Below are 22737 nucleotides of genomic sequence, written 5' to 3'. Positions count from 1 at the left end.
AGCAGTGGGGTCCAGAGGAGCCAGGTCTGACCCACGGCCATCGGAACCCCAGCTGCATCGCTCCCTGACCTCCCAACATTGTGAGGAAAACTCATATTTATGACCACAGGAAACCGAGTTCTGGGAAACCCTGCCAGACAGCCCCATATCCCAGTTAAGAGCTCTGGTCTGCATAGCTCAGGCTGTGGCAGACGCTTCAGGAGTGTGCGTGCTCACTCCCAGAGCCCGGGGCTCTGACAGCGGCTCCAGGGAGGCCACGCTCAAAGGGTGCCACAGTGCCCCCTGGGGATCTGGGGCTTGACTGGCAAAGGATCTGACAGTGGAGAGGGGCTGAGTGTGGAGCACTGGTAGCAGCATAGCATAGTGATTCAGAGGCGGGTGCTGGGGTCAGAGGCCACTTACTGGCTGTGTGACGGGGGAGAGCCACAATGTCATGTCTCTGAGTTTCCTAGTCTGTGGAATGGGAGTAATAACTGTACCTGTCTCATGGAGTGGCATGAGAATTAGGCAAGACACTGTGTGTAAAAAGTTGGGCACGGTGCCTGGCACATTGCTGGCACTCATGAAATAGCAGCTATGATTATGATTTGGGGGCTGGGCATGACCAAGCGGTAATTGCTCTTCTCCAGAGTCCAAAAAGGCTGATTGTGAGTGAATGTCCCTGCCAGGCCTATGCTGGGTCGGCCTCAGAGGCTCGACTTGGTGCCCCCTGCCCGTCAGAGTCCCTGTCCACAGAGGGGAAAGGGGCCAGGCCGATCATGGAGTGATCCACAGGCACCCCCGCCATGTGGCCTCCCAGCTCTGGAAGGCAGTGGCTAAGATTAGGAAAGGGCAAGGGAGGGGAGGTCCTTGGGAGGGGCTGAGGGCTGTGTGGCCATGGAAGCTACGTCCCAAACGCCAGAGGGAAGGCACCTGGCTCTGGAGTTTGCAGCAAGACCCTGTGGTTGTCCAGTGTTAAGACTCGGGCTCTGAACAGGAAGGGGTTCTGCTTGGGGAATATTCCTCAGTGGGGTTCTCCCAAGGCAAATCCCCGGCCCTGCAGTTTCCTCACTGCTGGGAGGGAAATTCCACCCCAGACGAGTCCCTCCCCAAACTGAGCCAGTGGGGCCCAGGCTTGGCTCCTAAGTCCACCAGCCAGTGGGCACTGTGGCCTGTGTGGGGCTTTACTCAGCCGTAGCCTGGAACAGCCAGCCCCTTTCCCCGCTAGGAAGGCCTGACATATGCAATTCTGCCACTCTACCAGGGAAAGAAGGTCAGCACCCCACTCAAAAGGAGGGTTTTGGCCCTTGCCAAGGTGCATCTGTAACTCAGATCCAAAGGACAGAGCTGTTGCTCGCATCTGTTTTCAGCTGTCTCCCTCCCCATCTCTTTCTCTCTTTCTTGCTCTTTTTTTTTTTGTGCTTTTTAAAAAATGCTAGGGCCCACAGGTTTGGGGACCCGCAATGAACAATGAGACTGGAAATTGCAAGAATTAGCAGCATAGACTCATAGAGTGATGGAATCTTAGAAACATGAATCGTTCCATTGGAATCTTAGAATGATGGGCTTTGCAATCTTAGAATCTGGGAATCTTCCACCTGTGGAACATCAGAATTCTTGACTCCTGCAGTCTCAGCAGGGCTCCCAAGAGTGTATGTGGTCCCGGCTCTGACCTCCTCCCTCCTCCCTCTCCTGCTTCCTCTCCTCCAACAGGGGCTGTTAGGTCTTGCATAGAGACAGGGGCCTTTGCTCCCTCTCTCCTCTAGGGAAAGCTGTGTCTTAGTCTGGGTAGCAGGGCTTGGTGGTGGGTGGGGGGCATCTGTAGCTGTAGGTCCAGCTGGAAGCCCCACCCTGCCTGTGCCTGCCCCACCTGGCCAGGTGTTGAGTGGGCAGGCCTGAACCACAGCCTTGGGGTCTGTGGGGTCTCCCAGGGTGGCCCTGAGTGGGCTGCTGGGCCCCTCCAAGGTATTAAATTGCTGCTGCTTCTTGTTATATCAGCTTTCCTGAGGCAGCCTTCATGCTGTGAAGCTAAACTCAGACACACTCTGGGTCTGAGGGTCTTTCAAATTTTTCTGAAAGCTTAGCTCGGTCTGGGCACATTCCTGAGGGTCAGCTCTACCCCTACTTCATGGGTCCTAATCTGTGTCTGGGTTTGGGCCTCCTAGCTGAAAATGCCCTGCTTCTTCTTAATCCCTGTCTACACCAGACCCTCTCTGCTGACATCGGGGCAGTTCGTGGTCGGGGAAGTCAAGCGAGGATGCCAGCGTCTGGAGGAGTCACCTAGAGGAAACTGTCAAAAATGGAGACTCTTGGGCCCAACCGCAGGGATTCTGATTTAAGGGGTTGGGGTGGAGCATGTAAAACAATAAATAGCCCGGGAGATTCTGATACAGGTGGGCGATGGCATACATTTTGAGAAATCCCGGGAGGTGGGGAGGAAGGACTGCAGGCAGATGGCCTGGTTGGAATCTTCTGGGAATCATCTCTGGGAATCAGTTTCCTCACTTGGAAATTGGAGAGGATAATGCTTTGGCACCTGATGTATGGCAAGCATTCAGTGATTATTGCAATCCCTGTGGCCTCGACCTCCTGAGATTAGCCTTCGAGGGGGTGTGCCCTGAGCCCACTCTCTTTCCTGTTATGTGACAAAGACCAAGTCCCTTTCTGCAACCAACACTCTGATCTTGGTTTCTCTGAAGGAAAAACTGGCAGCTGCAAGGCCATATCCACCCTAAGTTTGATGGCAGAAGCCATTTTGCAGAAGGCTGGGTCAAAGCCGCCTGGTGGTGCATTCGCATGTGTGTGTAGCATCACACAGCACAGTGGGGCTCCCTGAACTTCCCTCTGGGTTTCCCCAGGATAACACACTATTGGAAAAGACAGGACCCCAGACCCATTCCAGCACATGTGGGTGATCTCTCCGGGGCTAGGGTGATCAGGGCAGGAATGGGTTTCCTGAGGAGTTTCTCATGCTCACCTGCACACCTGCCCCCGCCAGGCTCAGCTCCCTCGGTGCCTGGCAGCTGTCTCCCCACCTCACCCCTGCCACCTCTAGAGAAGCTTGAAGGAAATGGGGTAGACATCAGCTGAATTAAGAATCAGGTAGCATAAGACCCAACCCTGCTGTTTCAAGCAGCTGAAGTGACTCTTTGGATTATCTGCGTCAGTGAGGATGGAAACAGATGCAGCAGAGCCTGGCTTCTCCCGAAATAAATGAGACCGGGGCCTCTTCCTTCTAGGGGAGAGGAGTAGCTGGGAGGCATCCTGCCCCATCTGATGGCTGAACTGGTGCTTCTTCCTAGTACCTAGTGCTCACCCTGCTACTCTCCTGCTCAAGAATATGCTGTGGCTGGACTGTGTATCATGCCTAAACTGCCTCCATCTCCCCTTACATCAACCCTCACTTCCCCCATTCTACCGGTCCATCCAGACTCAACTCCTCACTATGCTGGACCAATCTGGCAGCTGCATCTTGGAATGACCTTTCTCTTGACCTCTGTCATTTTCAAGACAGCCTCCTCCATGAAGCCCTCCCTGACAGCCCTAGCCTACATGAGCTTTCTCTTCTCTTACTGGCCCATGTCAGATGCTAACTGTTTCTTGTCATCTAATTGAGCATGGTAGAGGAGGCATCAGAAGCAGAGAAACCAAAGCTCATGGCCTTGCTCTGCCCCTTCAGGCTATGTAATCCTGAGCAAAGTACTTCATCTCTCTGAGCCTCAGTTTCCGCCACAAATATGCAGGGGGAACACTCCCTCCTCATGGGACCAAGGTGTGTAAGTGTCTTGCACAGCCTGCCTCACCCACTCCAATGCTCTCATTTTATAGATGGCTTAGTGAGGGGAAGTGTCTCCCCAGATCCATGTCCCTAGTGACAGGAGAAGGCTGCCACCCTGGGGTTGGGACACACCTGCCCTAGCATCCTGTGGTATCCTGTCTTTTGAATGCATTTATGTGATCTTCCCTAGCAAGCGTCTTCCAGCCTTCGGTACCATCTTCAAAGTACAGGAGCCCTGGAGAGAGCCAAGAGTGGCCCTGGGCCTAGCCCTCGGGTGGGTGGTGGTCTGGGGCCTGGGTCCTTCCGGTACTTCAGCCAGGCGGGAGGAATAACCGGGCAGGGTGGGAGCTCCCAGCCTTCTGGGGATGAGCCCCTGATGGGAGAGAAGTATGAGGCTAGCGACTGCTCACAAAGTGGTGGCAGAGAAGCCCCTAGGCGGTGGCAGGGTGGGGACCAATTAGAAATGATGGGGGAAGAGTTCAGCTGATGCCGTCTGAGTAAGAGGCACTGCTGGTTAGTAAACAGCCACAGCCCTGAGTCCCTTAAGTGTCTCCCACTGCCACGCCACCAGGTCTCGGCTCTGAGGCCTCTGGTCCAGCACACAGCCATTATCTATTCTGATTGGTCTGCCCACATCTTCCCAGTTGATATTTTGAATATCATCCTCCAGGGAGACGACTGCTGAGCACCAACAACGATCCATTTTGGGGGCTCTGGAGCAGTAGGGGTGGGGTGGGTAGCATGGCTCTCTCCTACCCAGCCTGGCCCCGCGTGGCTCTGCCAGCCGCACCCTCTCAGAGCAGCTGGTGCCCATTTCCACGGTGCCCTGGCTTGTATTTACAAGGCAGCTTTCTTTCCTCCAGTACCAACTGTGTGCAGAACAGCCGGAAACTCCCCTAACACTACTGGGCAGGCGGGGGCTGGCACTTGGGGAGGTTGAGCCAGGAAAGGATTAGTAACCAGGCAGCGGGTGGCTCAGAGCTGTGCGCCTGGGCGAGCGGGTGGCGTAAGTGGAAGGCGCTTGGCAGCACGGCCTGCCACTCCCCACTGAGCAGCAAGCAAGAGGTTGGGGCGGGGGGAACTGCCCCAGTGGCAGGTGGGGTAGATGGGTGGAGGTGGAAGAGATGTGAGCCGTGCCTGTACCCCTGGGACAGTCACAGTGACATCTGTTTGTTACCCTGAAGTGGAGACACAGAGGTCTGTAGCACCTGTGCTCTCGGAAGCAGGTGTGCAGGGGCCATGGCCACTGAGGAACTTGGCCCTGGAGGGTGGAGGGGCAGACATGCTGGCTAGCGGTCACCAGCCCAGCCGCTTAGGACAGGAAGCCATCTGACAGGAGGCACTGACTGCCAGCCCCATGTGGGGCCCCAGAGCAGTGTGGGGTGGGCTGGGGAAACAGAACTAATCTAAAGAGCATCAGGGCAGCTCCCGCCAGAAGGTGACCTTGTGTGCCGAGACAGCTGCCACCCGCGCGGGGCACTTTTGGGGCACAAAGTGAAGGCCAGTGGGCCACTGCCGGCCAGTTTGCAGGAAACCTGCCAGTGCCTTCCCTGTGGCTCACCCTGCTGCCCCCCCCAGGGAGCCCACACTTCTCTGTAATCCCTTCCTTTCCCTTTACAGCTCAGGCTCCCGGAACAGGTGAGCGACAGACGACAGGCTGGGCTGTGCTGGATGCATGCTCTGACTGTGGCACTGCTAGCTGGCTGCCTGTGGCCCGAATCTTTCCCACTGGCCATCTCCTTGGATCTGGGAAAGGTCCCGAGAGGTGGCCTCCATGGCTCCCCCTCCTCAGCCAGACCTGATGACCACGGCACATCCATCTCCCTGCCTCCTCCTGCCACATGCAGAATTCTGATTTTAATGTGAGCAGGAGCTCATTTGCACAGAGAAGACCAGAGTTGGCCTGGATAAGGTGGTCATACCTGTGGCTCTGCCTAGGGGTCCATGGGCACTCTAAGACCCTCACATTCCCGCTGTTGCAGTTGAACTGACACGTGGACCCTCTTCTAAGTGCACCCCCGTCAATGATCTGCTCCTGATGTACCTGCAGGGGCTCACCCTGATTCCCAGGGCATCGAATGCTAAGTTCGGAGCCACTTCCAACTCACTTCCTTTGCTGCCTGTGCTTTTGATAAGCCAGAGACAGAAAGGCCACGTAGAGCTGTCGTTCTCCATGTGTATTCTCTGCCCTGGGCTTTCTAGAAGCCCGAGGGAGGAAGGGCTGATTAGAATAGCAACCCTTGGCACCTGGGTCACATGGTACGTCCCAAGAGTGCCAGGGTCTCCCTTGGAACTTACAGAGAACAGGGGTCATGTTATAACTAAAGCGTTTATTTCCATTCAATTTCACTAACTGATTGCTCTGCTCAGGTGCCTGCGTTGGCTCACAGGAGGGAGTCTGTGACCGGATCCCTAGGCTGAGGGCTTCCCCATGGCCAAGACCTTCAGGCCCAGCAAAGGTCTAGTAGGGGGAAGGAGGTGGGAGAGAAATCACACACTTTCTCTCCGGGAAAGGGAAGGAGCATGCTTGCCCGTGTCTCTGAGCACACCCTCTGGAGGGCAGGGTATCACAGTGAATGATCCGGGTCCCGGCCTCCCATGCGGCCTGGTTTAGGCTCCCAGAGGCAAAACTGGGTTTTGGCCATCTGAGGGGACTCGGGAGCCTCAAAGGGGCCTGTTTGCCTGGAAGTACTAGATAGATTGTGGTAGGAGAGTGGGAAGTGGGCAAGGACTTCCAGCCCTGCAGCCTCAGAGCCCACTTCCTCCTCAATCTGTCAATTTCATCCACAGTCCTGGAGCGGGAGGCTCCTCCACCGTGGCGCCTCCCCCTCCACACTCAAATCTCACTCCAGTCTCTGAATGGCCCAGATGGCCCCATGGCAGTTGGCTTTGGTGAGGCCTGGTGGCAGGTGGGAGGACGGAAGAGTGTCAATGAAAACCGTATAAAAAATCCAGAAATGTGCATATAAAATCTCGCCCTTGGTGTATTGCCTAAGTCAGTAAGCAGAAAGCACCTTCTTTCTGGAGAAGGATCAAGTCCTCAAAAGGTAGGAAATGTCAAAGTGTCACTTCATTGTCATAAAAAAAAAAAAAAACAACCCAACAAACAAACCCCCTAAACCAAAACCACCCTGACCAAAATACCCCCGAGTCCACTAATTGCTGTAAACAAACCCAGATGCAGGACCAACCCTTCTCAGCGGCAGTTGGAGCTGACGGCAGTCACTGCAGCATCAGTCCTCGAGGCGGGGCTGGCGGGAGCAGGCACCCAGGCGTCGGGCCGCTGGGCTGTGTGCATGATATGCACCTGGAGCTGCAGACCCGGGGGCGGCCATCCTCAGGAAGGCTGACTTTTCTGGTGTCCCCAGGTCCTCCCTGACCCAGCAGGACAAAAGCCCCTTTCAGCCTCGTGAGCCCACAGGAGAAAACAGTGTCTTTCTTTGGAGTTTCTAAAATAGTCTCCAAAGACAGAAAAATTCTTCTGTTTGCCCAGTGGTGGCGGGAATAGATTTTCCCAGAGGGGTTCTCAGGGTGGCTGCCTGTCCATCTATCCCGTCCACTGGGCGCTTGGTTGTTGAGTGAGGCCTAGAGGAGCAGCGGGGACAGGAGCCAAGGGCAGCCCCTGTCTCTCCCCTTCACATTTGTTTTTCTGAAAGTGTTTCTTGGCTCTGGCCAGGTGACCTTCCCACAGGGAGTGGAAGAGAAACTGCTTTTGGTCCCCGATTGGACACGTCGCATGAATCTCCCAAGCCCTTTTGTACCCCCAGAGCAGTCATTGCTTTCCTTATGAGAATCTTCTTTAAAAAATAGTCCTTGTATTTCCCGCCCCCTCCCAGGATCTAGTTTCTTTTTTTCCCATTCCCTTTTTTTTTTTTTCTGTCGTTTGAGTTGCGTGTGTCCTTGGTGACGTCTCGTGGCTGGCGCTGCTTGATTCTTCCTGTGGCCCGTGGCCTCCTGGCGGGTGGCTGGCCCTGCAGTGGATGGAGCACCAGGAGGGCCGGCGCATGGGGCGGAGGGGGCGGGGCTTGGAGGAAGTGAGCTGAGGCAGGTGAATGTCAAACCTCCACAGACTGAATCTGGTTCATCTGCGCCCGCATCACCTGGATACTGTTCAGTATTTTTTTCTGGTGGCCAGCCAAAGTGACCCCAACCCGGAGAATGTCCCTTTGGGAGAGAAGCACGTGGGTTAGGGAAATGTGTGGATGGAGGGGCTCTGTGCCTGGGAAAGAGCTGCCTGAGCCTGGTGGGCAGGGTGGGGAGGGTGCGGGGGGGTGGGGGGGGGGAAGATGGCAAAGCAAGGAGTTCTGGGGAGTGGGGAGTGGGGAGTAGGGGGTGTGGAGTGGGGAGCGTGGAGTGGGGAGCGGTGAGTGGGGAACCGTGAGCAGGCAGGCAGCCACAGCTGGAGGGTGTGACTATGGTGCGAGGTGGAAGAGCACTTGGGTAGGAATCAGGGCGCTGAGGCACCCTTCTCTCCTCTGCTGCGGGGAAGGGAAGCCGGCTTGCATTGTCTAAGCACCTACTTCCTTCATATCTCCCTCGCCCTTCCTACCAACCCCCAGTCTGCAGGTGAGAAAACTGAGGCTGAGGGAGGTGCTATGATTCGCTCCAGGTCACACAGCTTGTAGGTGGCAGGCAGACCTAGGTATCAGTCCACGGATGACTCCAAAGGTGGCCGTCTTGTCCCTTGGTCCCTGCTTCCCTACTGGGACATGATCTATTCCTCACCCTCCAGATCACCCCACTTGGCTGGTGGGGCCTGCGGACAGGGGGAGATAAGGCGACCAGCAGAGGTGACTGAGCACTTACTCCATCATCATCTGAGACACGACATCGAAGGAGGTGAAGCCGGCATTGGCGAAGCTCTCCTTGTACTGCCCCATCTTGATGGCCTCCAGCCACTCGTCCACCGTGTTAAAGCTGGTGTAGTCGGGGATCGTGCGGTCCAGCAGCGGCAGGTTGATGCTGGGGTTGGGGGTAGGCGACAGAGACGGTCAGGGCACCTGTCCACAGGGAGTGTGCAGGGACGGGCCTGTAGGCTGCGTATGCATGAATGTGCACGTGTGCATCCATTTACATGAACATAAGTGAATGGGTATGTATGTGAGTACTTCTGCAGGAGTGCAGGCATGGGTTCGAACCTGTGGAAACATGCATGCGTATAGGTGTGAGCAGGTGAGAGTGAGCGTGTGTGCAGAACTCAAAGCTGGGACCAAGTGGGAAGTCTAGGGAAGGCACTGCAGGGATGGTGGAGAGGCTGGACCTCAGGAATGAGGAGGGAAGATGCTGCTCCATGCTTCTTATTTTCAGGGGGAGGGATTTCAGCTGGACTAGCTATGCCGGTTATTCACAGTTTCCTCTCCTAGTGCCATTCTCCATCCTTCGGCACCCTGGTTTGTGCTATGGGAAGCTCACCTTCTGGACTGTCCAGAGACTGTATCTCCAAAGCCCAGCTAAGGCTGGTGGCGCTAACGAGAATGACTTCCTGGCTGGCAAGGAGTGAAATGGCTCTCATGAGGTTTAAAGCTCAGAGGGATTTGATCTGGAGAGTTAGGGGTGGCTGATGCACGGTCATGGTGAGGAGAGACAGGCAGAGGGAAGCAGGACGATCCCTGCTTTTAAGAACATGCTGGAAGAAGGACTTTGGCCCAAGGGGTCTCTGACTACAGCCAGCCCTAGATCCTAAGGGCACCTGGCCGGACGCCCCTCTGAAGCCCTGTGGGATTGTGAGTCCTGAGGAGTAAGTGTGTGCAGGGCCAGCAGTGAGACCTGTGACTATCACCCAAGGAAGGCAGAGGGGAGCTGCTGCCCCATGGAGCCTGTCCTGGGACCTCAAGGTGAAGGGAAGCACCGGGTCCCCAAGTGAATGCCCCTCAGGCCGAGCCCGTCTCCTGGGCATGGGGATGCTGACCCCCTGTGGGGGCACAGATGGGTGTACAGTGAATACAAACTTCTGAATGGGGGTGTGTGTGCAGGTGCCTATGGATCTGTGTAGGTGTGAGAGCCTGAGACTGTGTGTGTGAGCAGGCGTGAGTGTTTGTGCCTAATTGTGTATTCATCTGTGTGCATGTAGGCCTGCATTTGTGTGAGCATGTGTGTGATGAGGATATAAATGGAAGCCAGCGGGTCCAGGTTTGAGTGTGAGGGTAGTTAGGAAGGAAACTTAGTGACAGGTAAATCTATTCATCAACTAAGATTCTGGATCCTTTGGTCATGTTTTTTTTTTTTTTAGATGGAGTTTCGCTATTGTTGCCCAGGCTGGAGTGCAATGGCACGATCTCAGCTCACTGCAACCTCTGCCTCCTGGGTTCAAGCGATTCTCTTGCCTCAGACTCCTGAGTAGCTGGGATTATAGGTGCATGCCAACTCGGCCAGCTAATTTTTAAATTTTTAGTAGAGATGGGGTTTCACCCATGTTGGCCAGGCTGGTCTTGACCTCAGGTGATTCACCTGTCTCAGCCTCCCGAAGTGCTAGGATTACAGGCATGAGCCACCACGGCTGGCCTTCATCTGGTAAGTTTTCTTCAATACTGTCCTCTCTGATCATGCTTTAAAAGATGCCTCCTCTGCCACCTACAGGGTATAGGTCCTTTTATTCCTCTGGGCAGTCTGTGTCCTCTGCTCTCCACCCCTAAGGCAGGGCAGGTGCCCAACAAACACGAGTCCTGTCCTTCCCCATCCCAAACTGCAGTAAGGAAGAGCATCTGTCGGAAGTGGGGGCAGAAGGGATGGGAGAGGGGAAGAGGGGCAGGGCCTGGCTGGGGCGGGGCAGGGGCAGGGCCTTACCCGGAGGAGAGGGGCGCCATGGCTTTGAGGCTGTTGGGGTTTCGGATCATCTTGTCTAGCGTGTTGACAATTTGGCCGAACTTGGGCCGATGGTTGCGGTCTTTCTGCCAACAGTCTAGCATGAGTTGGTGCAGAGCGCTTGGGCAGTCCATGGGTGGCGGCAGCCGATAGTCCTGCTCGATAGCATTGATCACCTGGGACAATGGGGGAGTGGAGTGGGGTTGGGTGGATGGGCTGAGGGCATCTACCCTCTGCCAGGGCCATCTTGCCCCCATTACATTGCATGTTTGACCTATTTAGTTGCTGTGGCAACCACCTTCACCTCCTGGAGGCAGCCCCAGGGATGGGATGACCTGGGTTCCCACCATCTAGACCCTTAATATGACCTGGCAGCTGGGTCTTAATCTGCCAGTCTTGGGACTGGCAGCGCCCTGAGATAGCTTCCCCCCAGGGTCCGCCAAGATGACCCCCCTGTGTCTGGTTCCACCAGCTCCTCCCTCTTTCCCACCTGTGAGCCCCCTCTTGGCTTTGATGGTCCCAAGGCCTCCCCTCTCTGGCTCCTTGCTTGACCCCATGTGACCACATGCTTGATTTTAGTGCCATTTACAGCTCCAGGTGTGAGATACCTCCCCCCATCAGGCCCACAGCATGGCCTTGAGCCTGGCTGGAGCCCCCTCCCACCATCCCCTGCTTCTCTATCAAGGAAATGCGCCCAAACACCCCTCTCAGCCACCAGGGCCATTCACCTTCCACACTTGACTGGGGGTCACCTTCCCTGGGTAAGAAGTTTCTTCGAGTTCTTCCTGTCTGCATTTTTGCAAATGGAAATCCCTTGGTTTGACATCAGCCCCGCATTAGCCCACCTCAGCCTTTGCACACTCTGTTCTTTCCCACTGGAAGTCCTCAAGTCTCCACATCCTGCCACCGTTTGAACCCCACTTGTCCTGTGATCACTCCCTGGCTGACCTTGCCCATGCCGCTGGTGCCTCGGTGCCTCCAGGGCTACTCTGATTTAGCACCTGATCTGAAAGGCTCCCGATGACAACATCTGGTTCCCTGAATAATCATCTTGCCCCCTAGTTAGGTGGTAAACACCTGAAGGGCCGATGTGGTCTCATTTGGGGTTGGCCACAGATGCGAGCACCCTGAAGACATGCTGATGTGAGGATGGGTGGCCTTTCCTACTCCCTACAGCCTGGAGAGTCCAGGGTCCTGTGCAGACATTTGAATCAGACACCATTGGACTGGCAGCTGCCCTGGGAGCCAGGCCCACGATCTCAGAGGCCCATGTCCCATGCTCTGGGAGACTGGCACAAGGCCAGGAGCCCTGATCTTCCCTCTCCCATCTGGCGGGCCGGAGAGGCCTTGCCCATCCCCTTGGAGACTTACGTCCTGGTTGGTCATGTCCCAGTAGGGCCGCTCCCCGTAGGACATCACCTCCCACATGACGATGCCGTAGCTCCACACGTCACTGGCGGAGGTGAACTTCCGGTACTGGATAGCTTCCGGAGCTGTCCAGCGGATGGGGATCTTCCCGCCCTGGGAGACAGAATGAGGAGGGTTCGTGGGTGGGAGGCTGGGCTGTCTGACCTCTTCTTTTAATCCTCCCACCCTGTGCCCTGTGATGCCCCAATCTCATGAGGCACCTCGTTGTGCCCCAAACTCACCATGCTGCTTCAGACCACTGGGCATTCACACCAGCTGCACCCTCTGCACGGAGTGCCTTTTCCTGCTCTGCCATCTGGAAACCTCCTTCTCATCAAGTCCCTCCGAGAGCCTTTCTGAGCTCCCAAAGAATTGTCAGCTACCCTCAGTCCCACAGCTGTGTCTTACGTCTCCCCGTCGGGGAGGCACGCCTCAGACAGCACAGTGCTCTTGTGACTTGCCTACTTGGGACCATCTCTGGGCTCTTTGTCCTTTCAGTTTAAAACATTCAGTAAGCCTCGCTGCTTTCAGGGGAGAGTCCCGAACCTGGGCATTACAGGGGCGCCAAGGTTCAGCCCTGTCTACCTCTCCAGCGTTATTGCTCACCACCATTGTCCCTACAGCCCGTATTTCGGTCACAGGACTTTGCCATGAGACCATGGCATCTGACAAACGTTTCTGGGCCTTTCCACTCTCAGCTCAGATGTCAACCTCTCTGGCAAGCCTTTCTCTGCCTCCAGGGCTGGCTGTCCTGGCTCACAGCCCTGTCACTCCACACGCCTTTGCACATTTGTTCCCCACCAGTGTGGGAGTTGAAAGAGGGCAGGAGCTGTGGTTCCTGCTTCCCTGTCCCCTGGGCCCAGGACGGTGCTTGGCCCAACTGGGCGTTGGTGAAAGTGTCTTGCAGGGAGAGATGGACACGCATGCCCTCTTCTCCGGCCCTGGGACTCCAGTGTTCCCTGTCTCCATCTTACCAGGGCACTGGTGTAGGTGGGGTCTGAGGTATCGTCCTCCAGAAAGCGTGAGAGCCCGAAGTCTGACACCTTGCAGACCAGGTTGCTATTGACAAGGATGTTGCGGGCAGCCAGGTCACGGTGCACATAGTTCATGTCTGCCAGGTACTTCATGCCGGCTGCGATGCCCCGAAGCATGCCCACCAGCTGGATGACTGTGAACTGCCCATCGTTTTGCTTTGGGAGAAGTGGAGAAAACACAGAGTAAATGGAAGAGCAGGCATCAGAGCTCTGCATCGTCGTCACAACGGGAACTTCGAGCTGGACCCTGCCAGCCTGGCTCTGGGCTCCCCTGGGGAAGGACTCAGATGCTTCGGGACCCTGGGAGAGGCCCCTTAGAGGTCAACTTCAGGATGGTGGAGAGAATACAGGCTTTGAAGCAGACCCGCTTGGTTTGACTCTGGCTTTGTTCCTTCTTGGCTGTGCAACCTTGGACATGTGACCTAACATCTCTGAGTCTCGGTTTCCTCATCTGTGTGTTAAATGGGCCTAAATCACACCCATCTCCCAGGGCTATTCTGGGTTAAACAAGAAGGTGCAGGAAGGTGCCTGGCACAGGGTAGGAGCTTCACAAATGTCTGTGGAATGGCAGCTAGTTCAGCAGCCTGCTTCCGACGCCCAGGCTGTGCTCTGTCTAGCTGGTTGACAGTGATCTCCTGGGAGACCTTGACACTTTCTTCTGATGGCCTTGTGTTCTGAACTCCTCCCACCAGCCTATAGGGCTTTGGGGAACTCCAAAATCTGGTGAAAACCCTGAATGAGAGGTCAAGACACTGGGTTCCATTGCAGGACTCATCTTGACCCTTTGGGTGACCCTGGGCAAATCCTGTCTTTGAGCCAGTTTTCTCCTATGTATAATGAGAAGGCTGGGTAAGAGCAGAAATGGAAACACATTTCAGGTGTATGCCGACTCTGATCAACTGATTGTGGCTTCCTGGGGAACCATACTAAGAATAATTCCGGGACTGCTTCTGGGCTTAGTGGATGAGAGTGCTGGGAGTGATTAGCAGTGCCTGCCATGGGTAAGGGAATAGAAAGTGACAGCCTGCAAGCCATTCCTGACCTAGAGCGTTTCCAAGACCCCATCAGATTCTGACAGTATAAAGCTGTGTCCATCATTCCTTTTCCTGCCCATTCAAGGGCCCCTGGCCCTCCTGTCTTCCCCTACCCGGAGAAAGGAGTCCAGGGAGCCATTTTCCATGAACTCGGTGATGATCATCACAGGTGTGCTCTTGGTCACGACGCCCTCCAGGTGGATGACATTGGGGTGGTCGAACTGGCCCATGATGGAGGCTTCGCTCAGGAAGTCCCGGCGCTGCTTCTCCGTATAGCCCGACTTGAGCGTCTTGATGGCCACAAAGATTTCTCTCTTGCCTGGCAGCTTCAGGTGGCCACTGCAGACCTCACCAAACTCCCCTGAGACAGAAACACCAAGACAGGCAGGATGTCATTTGCCAGGTGGAAGGGCCACCTCCCTGTTCCCACTCTTGGGGTCTGCAGGTACATTTTCTCCTCAAAGGCCCATTCATCCTCACAGACACAGAACCCCTTCAAGAATGTTGGGGGTCCAGAAAAGTCCCAGCCACCTTTGGGAGAAGACAGTAAATTCCTCATGGTTGTTCTTTGGTTGTCGGTGGCTGGGCATGCGGGAGGGTGCAGGGGAAGCCGGGAGATGGGGAGAGGCACCGAGGAGGATTGGGGTGAGGGGGAAGCACTGGACCAAAGGTCCAGAGAACCGGGCTTCAGACCCAGCTCAATCTCTGACTCGCTGTGCATGTCCCTTCCCAGCTCTGTGCCTCAGTTTCCTCTTTTGTCAGTGAGGTGGTTTTGCTGGATGACTTTTGAGGGCCCTTCTTTCATGGTCATTCTGAGCCTTCAGGCCTTAGAGGGTCCTCTGAGGCTCCTGTCCCACATCCTACCTTCTGGCCCAAGGGTACACATTGGGGTGGTCTCACCACCCATGGCTAAGGCCATGGTACCTGTGAGGATACCAGCCACCTACCTGCTCCGATCACCTGCTCAATTTTGACACAGGAGATGTCAATTTCCTTGGCAAACTCCCTCACTGCCTCGTTGGGGTCCTCGTAGGTGAAAGGGTCAATGTAGATCTTCATGCCTGGGGTCACTGCGGGACAAGACCAGGCTCAGTTATGTGGACTGACTCAAGATGCACACGGAAGGAAAAGCGGGAGCCGGTTCCTCCATGGAGGGAAATCCACACCCACGCGGCCCACATAAGAACTGGACCACTGCCTGCAGGTCCCTTGGACTCTCTGGGTCTCACTGAGCAGATGGGCACTGGACTGAGTAGGAGGCGAGGGGGGCAGAAGCCAGCAGAGCTGGCAGGTAGGTCTCAGCTCTTGCTTCAACACTTGCAGGCTGTCAGCAGTGGGTTTCTGGAGCAACTGAGACTGGCAGGAGTGATAAGCAATGTCTGTTATAGGTGTGGGCACAGAAGGATAAACAGATGGATAGGTGATAGAGAATGAAGGGGTGCAAAGTAAAGGAAGGGGGGCAAAAAGGAAGGTAGCGAATTGGAACTAGAATACAGAAAGAGCAGGTAACAGACCATGCTGTCTTTGGGGTTCTGCTACGGACGTCTCCTGGTCTTTCCAGGTCTAATTCAAGCCTCCTCTTCCCCCAGGGTCCCTTTCTAGCTGCCCAGCCCTCCCAGATGGGACTCCAGACCCTGGAGGGGCCGCCCCACTCGCCAGCGACTGAGTATCCCTGGCTGCTGGGCCACCTCCCAGGGCCTCCACTAGCCAAGTCTCAACTCCTTCTGGATCCCTGATTTTCTGGTAATCAGCATGAGGCTAGACAGGTGGCATATTAATTTGATTCCTGATCTGATGCATATTTTAATTTTATTATTATTATTATTATTTTTGGTTCTCCCTCTCTTCTGTCCCCAACTCTTATTTTTTTATGCACTGAGAGAAGAAGGTAACCTGGATGTCAGAGACCTAATTCTGAACACCGAGCACTGAATCAGCAAAATGCTTTGAAAGAAGGGAAAGATGATCCATCCATCTTCCCCCTCCCAGAGAGACAGCTGGTCTTCCCCTGCCCAGACCCCCTGGTCCTCCCTGAGCCCAGGCCTTCCTCTGGCTCCTCCAGCATCCTGCTCACATTCGCCTGCCACTCCAGGAGCTGCAACTTTGGAGGCAGGAGTTCTAGGAGTTGGGAGTTGGAATCTTTGGGTCACCATAAGGCTCAGCTGGTTGGTGCATGAGGCCATCAATCCTGTTCAGCTGTGTGACTTTGGACATATGAATTGACCACTCTCAGCCTCTATTTTAGACATTCCAGGAGTCTAGGAGTTAGAGCCTGTAATATAGGGGTTGACGAATTGGCCTACAGCCCGTTTTGTAAATAAAGTTTTATTGGAACACAACCACGCTCATTCCTATGCCTGTGGCTGTTATCAAGCCTCAACAGCAGAGTTGGGTAGATACAAGAGAGACCCACAAGGCCTAAAATCTGTCCCCTTACAGAAAAATTTGCCAACCGCTGCTCTAACACATTAGCTTTATTTGGGGTTAGTTGTGTGGGTATTTGTTTAGCTCTGGAGGTCTGGGGTTTTAAATTTGGGTCTGTGGGCTATTTAGCAGTCCTAAGAATGGGTGGTGGAAGGTCTGGTAACCTCTTGAGATGGGATGCATTTATTATGATTGTCCTTTTCTTTTCAAAAAGTGATTGATGCTGTTTCTGAAGTCCGTAAGTTATGGAAATAAATATTATAAAAAATAAAAGTTCTCAAACATGCATCCTTGGGTATAGACCTCTGGATTTTAAAAAATTAATTAATTATTAGGATTATTATGGAGACAGAGCCTTGCTCTGTTGCCTAGGCTGGAGTGCAGTGGCATAATCTCTGTTCACTGCAACCTCTACCTCCCGGGTTCAAGTGATTCTCCCACGTTAACCTCCCAAGCAGTTGGGATTACAGCCATGTGCCACCATACCCAGCTATTTTTTTGGATTTTTAATAGAGTTTTAATAGGTTTTGCTATGCTGGCCTGGCTGGTCTCCAACTCCTGACCTCAAGTGATCCACCTGCCTCAGCCTCCCAAAGTGCTGGGATTACAGGCATGAGCCAACACACCCGGCCTGACTTCCAGATTTTTAATAATTTTATACATGTATATGCTCTTCTGGTCACAGGCTCCAACACTTTCAGCAGGGTCTCCCAGGAGTCTGAGGCCCCCAGAGAGGTTAAGAACCACCATCCAAGACTGTGGATGCCTGGGAGGAGGAAATGGACACGTGATTGTTTCTGATTTTTCCCTCCCCTCCAGTGTCTATGAGACTGAGTAGAATCTGAATCATAATAGCAGCTACTTAACTGAGCCTTTGTGCCTAACGCCATGCCAGACTCTTTCTATGCCTTATCTCCTCCACTCAAAAACTCTTAGAGGGAAGGATAATTATTCCCATTTCACACATAAGGAAACTGTGGCGCAGAGAGGCTGAGTCATCCGGCCAAGGCCACACAGCTAGCAAATGGCACAGCCAGGATTTGAACCCAGGTTTGTCAGACTTGAGCCTGGGGGCAGTACTCCTAATCACCATGTTCACTGCCTCCTGGATGAAATACAACCAGAATCTGGTCCATGCCTCCTCCTGGAGTATTCCGCCATGACCACCTCCTTCCCCGTGAGCCTTCTCAGAGCCGGGGCATCGGCTCCCTGGGGATGTTCTCTTTCTTGCTCAGACTCAATGCATGGGCTGTGGTTCTTGGCAGCTAGCTTTCAGCCTCCCTCCCACCAGGCCTGGGGGAGGCCCTTTCTGATGGGCCAGCTGGAGATGGAGGACAGGAATGGGTTGACTCAGGGAGGTAAGGGGAAGCACAGTGCTCAAAACCTCCTTGGTCACTTCCACTGCCAAGCAACTGGATGCCATCCCCATGCTGTGGCCAGCAGCCCTGATCAGGAGGGTTCTCTGCTGCTTGCAGGACAAAGGCACATGCCCGTGCCTGGCATTCCCAGCGCTCCATGAATTGGCCTCACTTCCAGCTCCCTGCTCCCTACATGCCAGCTAACAGGACTTAATTGCCCCGGGGGTTCCAGACACACTTCGTTATTTCCTGCCTCCATGCTTTCGTTCATGTTGTGCTCTCTACCTGGAACGCCCTTTTTGCTTTCTGTGACCAGATCAAATGCCATCCCCTCTGTGAAGCCTACCTGGATTGCTCCAGGGAAGACTTGTACCCTCTCCACAGGCTCCCACAGCCCTGAGTCCACACCCGCTCTTATGATCTTGATGTCTGTATGGCTTTGCTACCTTCTACCAGGGTTCCCAGATTCACATGTCTTCAACAGGGTAGTGCATGCTTGAGGTCCCAGCTACTCAAGGGAGGCTGAGGCAGGAGGATTGCTTGAGTCTAGGAGGTTGAGGTTGCAGTGAGATGTGTTTGTGCCACTGTACTCCAGTCTGCGTGACAAAGCGAGACCCTCTTTCTCTCTCTCTCTCTCTCTCTCTCTCACACACACACACACACACACACACACACATACACACACACACACGAGGGGACATAAACACAGCTCACAGCTAATAAATGGCAGAAGTGGGGTTTGAACCCAGGCCGGCTACCGAGTCTGAGTAGCTGGGACTATAGGTGCCCACCATCATATCTGGCTAATTTTCTATTTTTAGTAGAGATGGAGTTTTACCATGTTGGTAGGGCTGGTCTTGAACTCCTGACTTCAGGTGATCTGTCTGCCTTGGCCTCCCTAAATGCTAGGATTATAGGTGTGAACCACGGTGCCTGGCCCCAAACTATTTTTAAGCCCAGGATTTTTTACTTCAAATCATGTCTTACTCAGAGGCTTTGTACCTCGAGCTCCTAGACTCTGCTCATTCTTATGCACCCACATACAGTCGTGCAGCAAATACAGTGGCTCTGTTTTGGAGACAGGTCAGAATCCAGCCACTTCTCACCACTTCCACCCTGCCACCGGTCTGACCACCATCGTGTCTTCCCTGGATCCTTCCAACAGCCACCCCACTGGTCTCCCTGCATCAGCTCCTTCGGTCCCTTCTCCAGACAGCAGCCAGAGGAGTCTCGCCAAGGCTGTAACTCGGAGCATGTCAGCTCTCTGCTCAGAACCCTCCGGCAGCTCCTCATTTCGCTTAAAGAAAAGCCAAGGCTCTGCTGAACCTGAAGCGAATCTGCACGTGGGACTCCCTCAGACCTTCCATTCCTCTCTTCGCTCTGTCCCAGTCACACTGGCCTCTGCTGTTCCAGAGATGGGGCGGCGGGAGAAATGAGGGCACTGGGTGGGGGAGAGGCCACCAGAGTTGTCACTGGGGAAGAACAGGTGTCTGGAGCCACAGAGTGAGAGGGAGAGAAGGACGAAGGGGCTCCTGCTGCTTTTCTCACCTCCTGGGCCAGAGCCCAGGGTCCTCATCATCTCATTCATTCAAATGGATTCATTTATTTATTCTGCAAATCTGTGTCTAGTGCCTGCTATGTGCTGGGCACCATGCGGGTGGTGGGGAGACATGGTAAATGTCAGACACAATTCCAGGCCTCCAGTGGCCCCCACTATCATGGTGGTGAGAAAAGAAACAGCCACTTCAATGCTGCCTGCAAGCCCGGATGAGGCCCCTGAACCCAGGATGTGGGGGGGGGCAGAGGAGGCTGCTTGGGGGGGTCTGTATGGTGGAGCCTGAGGGATGAGTAAGCGCTGGATGGGTAAAGGCAGACGAGGAGAGTGCTCAGGCAGAGGGAACCGCGCTTTCAAAGGTCTGGCAGTGAGAGTGAGCTTAGTGTAACCAGGCAACCACTGGACTGTCTGCCGGCAGCATGGCAGGAGGAGGTCAAAGGTGGCTGAAGAGGTCACTGGGGAACCGGCAGTGAGGGGCCCGAGGGTGCCAGCCGCCGGGGAGTGTACATACTGTGGCCACTGGTGTAGTGCTGCAGCTTGTCCGTGTACTCGGAGTCCGCACGCTCAAACCCCCGTCTTCTGGAACAAGAGCAAAGGGCTGGAGCCACCTGGAGGCGCCCGGGGGGCTGGGAGCCACAGTAGGTGATTGGGAGAGGGTGGGCAGGCCCTAGAAGCCACAGCCCTGCCTGCCCTTTCTGGCCCACTTGTCCCTTCCCCACTCCTCCCACCTCAAGTCCAGGTTCACGTTTTCCCCGGTTGCCCCTCCAGCCAAGCCCCCTTCAAAGAGCAAAGTCATCTTCCAGCTATGGCTTCTGGCCCCGGAAGCCCCAGGGCCCTCTGTCCATCTGACCTTATGGTTTGGTCTCTTCTGAAACGGGGAACTCTTTAAAGAAGAAGAGAATCTTTCTTTGCATTATACCCAGCAGAAGTCACCCTCCTGCCTTTGCTTGTGCCGTCTGAGCTGCTTGGGAGGCCCCTCCCCCGCCTCCTCCAAAGTCCTCCTCATCTTTCCAGCTCCTCAGCCAGGGGCCCTGAACTCATGCAGAAAGCAGGGCAATCTGTAGGCCCCTTGCACCATCCACGAAGTTCCTAGCACCCTGCAGTCCTTCTTGCCCACTGTAGCAGGGTCTCCATGTGCCACCCCTTTCAGCAGTGGGGTTGTCAGGGGCAATGCCTAACCCAGAGGGATGGATTGCCCGTGGTGGCCGCTTCGGCAGTGGGAGGCCACCTGACGGCTTCCACTTCCTGCCCACGTCTCTCCCTGCAACTGTGGGAATGCCTCCTCTGTTCACCAGCGCTGCAGAGGAACGGCTGGATCGATGGAGAGAACCCGCCTGGGACAGCCAGGCCTGGCCAAGCCTGGAGACCCTTACCCACCTGTTGCACACGATGGCAATGACAACCACGGCGATGAGGAAGACCAGGCCAGCGGCGGAGGAGCCGATGATGAGTGGCAGCTTCTCCTGGATGCTCGTCTGGTACTCGGCTGGGGAGAAAGCATGGTAGGGCATTCTCAGCCTGGCTCTGGGAATCTTAACACCCCTGTCCCCTCCCCCCTGCCCTGCTGCTGGATCTTCTGGGATCCTCAGGCTTTGTTCCTGCCCCTGACAGAGCACCTGTCACATGCCCATGCAGAAAATGGGCTGTCACTGACTCACAAGTAACCCTGGACAAGTCCATGATCCGTTCTAATCCTCAACTTCTCATCCATAAAATGGGCATAATTCCTGCATCTCAATGTTGATGCGAAAATTAACAATAATAAGAGCTGACACACACACAGGCAGTTAAAAGCACAGACTCTGGAGCCAGACTTCCTGGGTTTGAATGAGGTCATCTCCGGGTCCTTGGCACCCACACTTGGCCTGGTAAGCGGCAGGGCTCCACCACTACTCCCGATGGTGCCACTTACTATCTGTGTGAACTCTGGCAAAGTGACTTACCTCTTTGTGCCTCAGTTGCCTTATCTGTAAAATGGGGAGAATAATAATAATCCATCTCAGGATTGTTGGGTAAAGCACTTAGAACAACACCTAGCACATAAGCAAGCATTCAATCAATATTAGCTATGCTTGTCATGGAGTGTTTTATGTGTCAATCACTGTGCTAAGTATGTTACCTATCTCGGAACAGTCTTAGGATTATCCCATTTTACAGATGAGGATACTGGGCTTAGTGAGGTCATGATGTGCCTGAGGTCACAAAGAAAGTAGCACCCCAGCCAGGCATTTGAACCCCAGTCTGCTTGAACCAAAGGTGGGAGTTGAAATGGGATAATGCAGAAGATACACTTGGCATTAGCCTGGCTCTTGGAAACCACTCAATGCCATTAACACTATCATTGATGTACATTTTATTATTTTTACTTCTCTCTCTCTCTCTCTCTCTCTTTTTGAGTAGGAGTTTCACTCTTGTCACCCAGGCTGGAGTGCAATGGTATGATCTCGGCTCACTGCAGTTTCTGCCTCCTGGGTTCAAGCGATTCTCCTGCCTCAGCCTCCCGAGTAGCTGGGACTACAGGTGCCTGCCATCACACCTGACTGATTAGGTAGTTTTAGTAGAGACAGGGTTTCACCACATTGGCCAGGCTAGTCTCGAACTCCTAACCTCTGGTGATCCTCCTGCCTCGGCCTCCCATAGTGCTGAGATTATAGGTGTGAGCCACCACACTCAGCTATTTTTACTTCTTATCTGTCTCACTGACCAGAACAGGAACTTGCTGAGATCAGGAATGAGGTCAGCTCTGGGTCCTTGGCACCCACACTTGGCCTGGTAGGTGGCAGGGCCCCAGGCACATTTGTTGAATTAATAAAAGGATCTTGGGACAGTCTCCCAGTTCCCAGCCAGTGACACTCACCCAACATGGAAAAGGGCTTAGAGAGGTGAAAAAAACACTGCCATGAGGAACAGGAAGATTGCAGAGGAGGTGAGTGCCAGAAGAGATGGCAGAGCCATAGGGAGGAGTTTTGTGATAAGGCAAGAATTTAGGGTCCCAGGAGCCTCTGAAATGTTCAACCAGGCAAAGGCCAAGGCCCACGCCCAGTGGTTAGAGCAGACTCTAGAGAGGATGCTGGAGTCTGGTCACACAGAGCCACCTTGGAGCTTGGCTGGCTGGTGAAAGGGATCCCAGACTCACAGCAATGAGAAACTATGACTTACCTACCATCTGGTGGGTGCTGATATGCCTGGGACCTAGCACCAACCCTGTGCTAGGTCTCTCATTCTTAAACTAGTTTGGTAATGATGGTGATAATGAGATCGTTGTTATCACCCCTGTTTATGAATGAGAAAGCTGAGGGTTGGAAAGGTAAGGTGACTTGTTCAGGCACATACGGTTAGGGCTAAATCAGAAATGGATTCGTTATCT

General features: G+C 54.3%; 1 protein-coding gene across 4 annotated transcripts in view; it reads right to left on the bottom strand.

Annotated features, from left to right (window-relative positions):
• Window positions 1–7707: 7707 nt before the first annotated feature.
• EPHB2 (EPH receptor B2) overlaps window positions 7708–22737 on the bottom strand; it is a 204529-nt gene continuing 189499 nt past the window's right edge. Inside the window, exons 8-17 of one of the 4 annotated variants that reach the window (XM_074380259.1) lie at window positions 21314–21337; window positions 20748–20856; window positions 19882–19949; window positions 14981–15103; window positions 14147–14394; window positions 12940–13155; window positions 11930–12079; window positions 10541–10734; window positions 8564–8719; window positions 7708–7921 (exon numbers count right to left, since the gene is read on the bottom strand). In XM_074380259.1, coding sequence (XP_074236360.1) covers window positions 7813–7921; window positions 8564–8719; window positions 10541–10734; window positions 11930–12079; window positions 12940–13155; window positions 14147–14394; window positions 14981–15103; window positions 19882–19949; window positions 20748–20856; window positions 21314–21337 — 1397 coding nt within the window. In that variant the 3' untranslated portion in view covers window positions 7708–7812. The remainder of the gene's footprint in view (window positions 7922–8563; window positions 8720–10540; window positions 10735–11929; window positions 12080–12939; window positions 13156–14146; window positions 14395–14980; window positions 15104–19881; window positions 19950–20747; window positions 20857–21313; window positions 21338–22737) is intronic. The other 3 variants (XM_074380260.1, XM_039474371.2, XM_010345470.3) reach the window with 3 other exon arrangements.

The sequence above is a fragment of the Saimiri boliviensis genome, chromosome 11, assembly GCF_048565385.1.
Source record: "Saimiri boliviensis isolate mSaiBol1 chromosome 11, mSaiBol1.pri, whole genome shotgun sequence".
Taxonomy (NCBI): domain Eukaryota; kingdom Metazoa; phylum Chordata; class Mammalia; order Primates; family Cebidae; genus Saimiri; species Saimiri boliviensis.
This window is presented reverse-complemented; position numbering and strand designations above follow the sequence as displayed.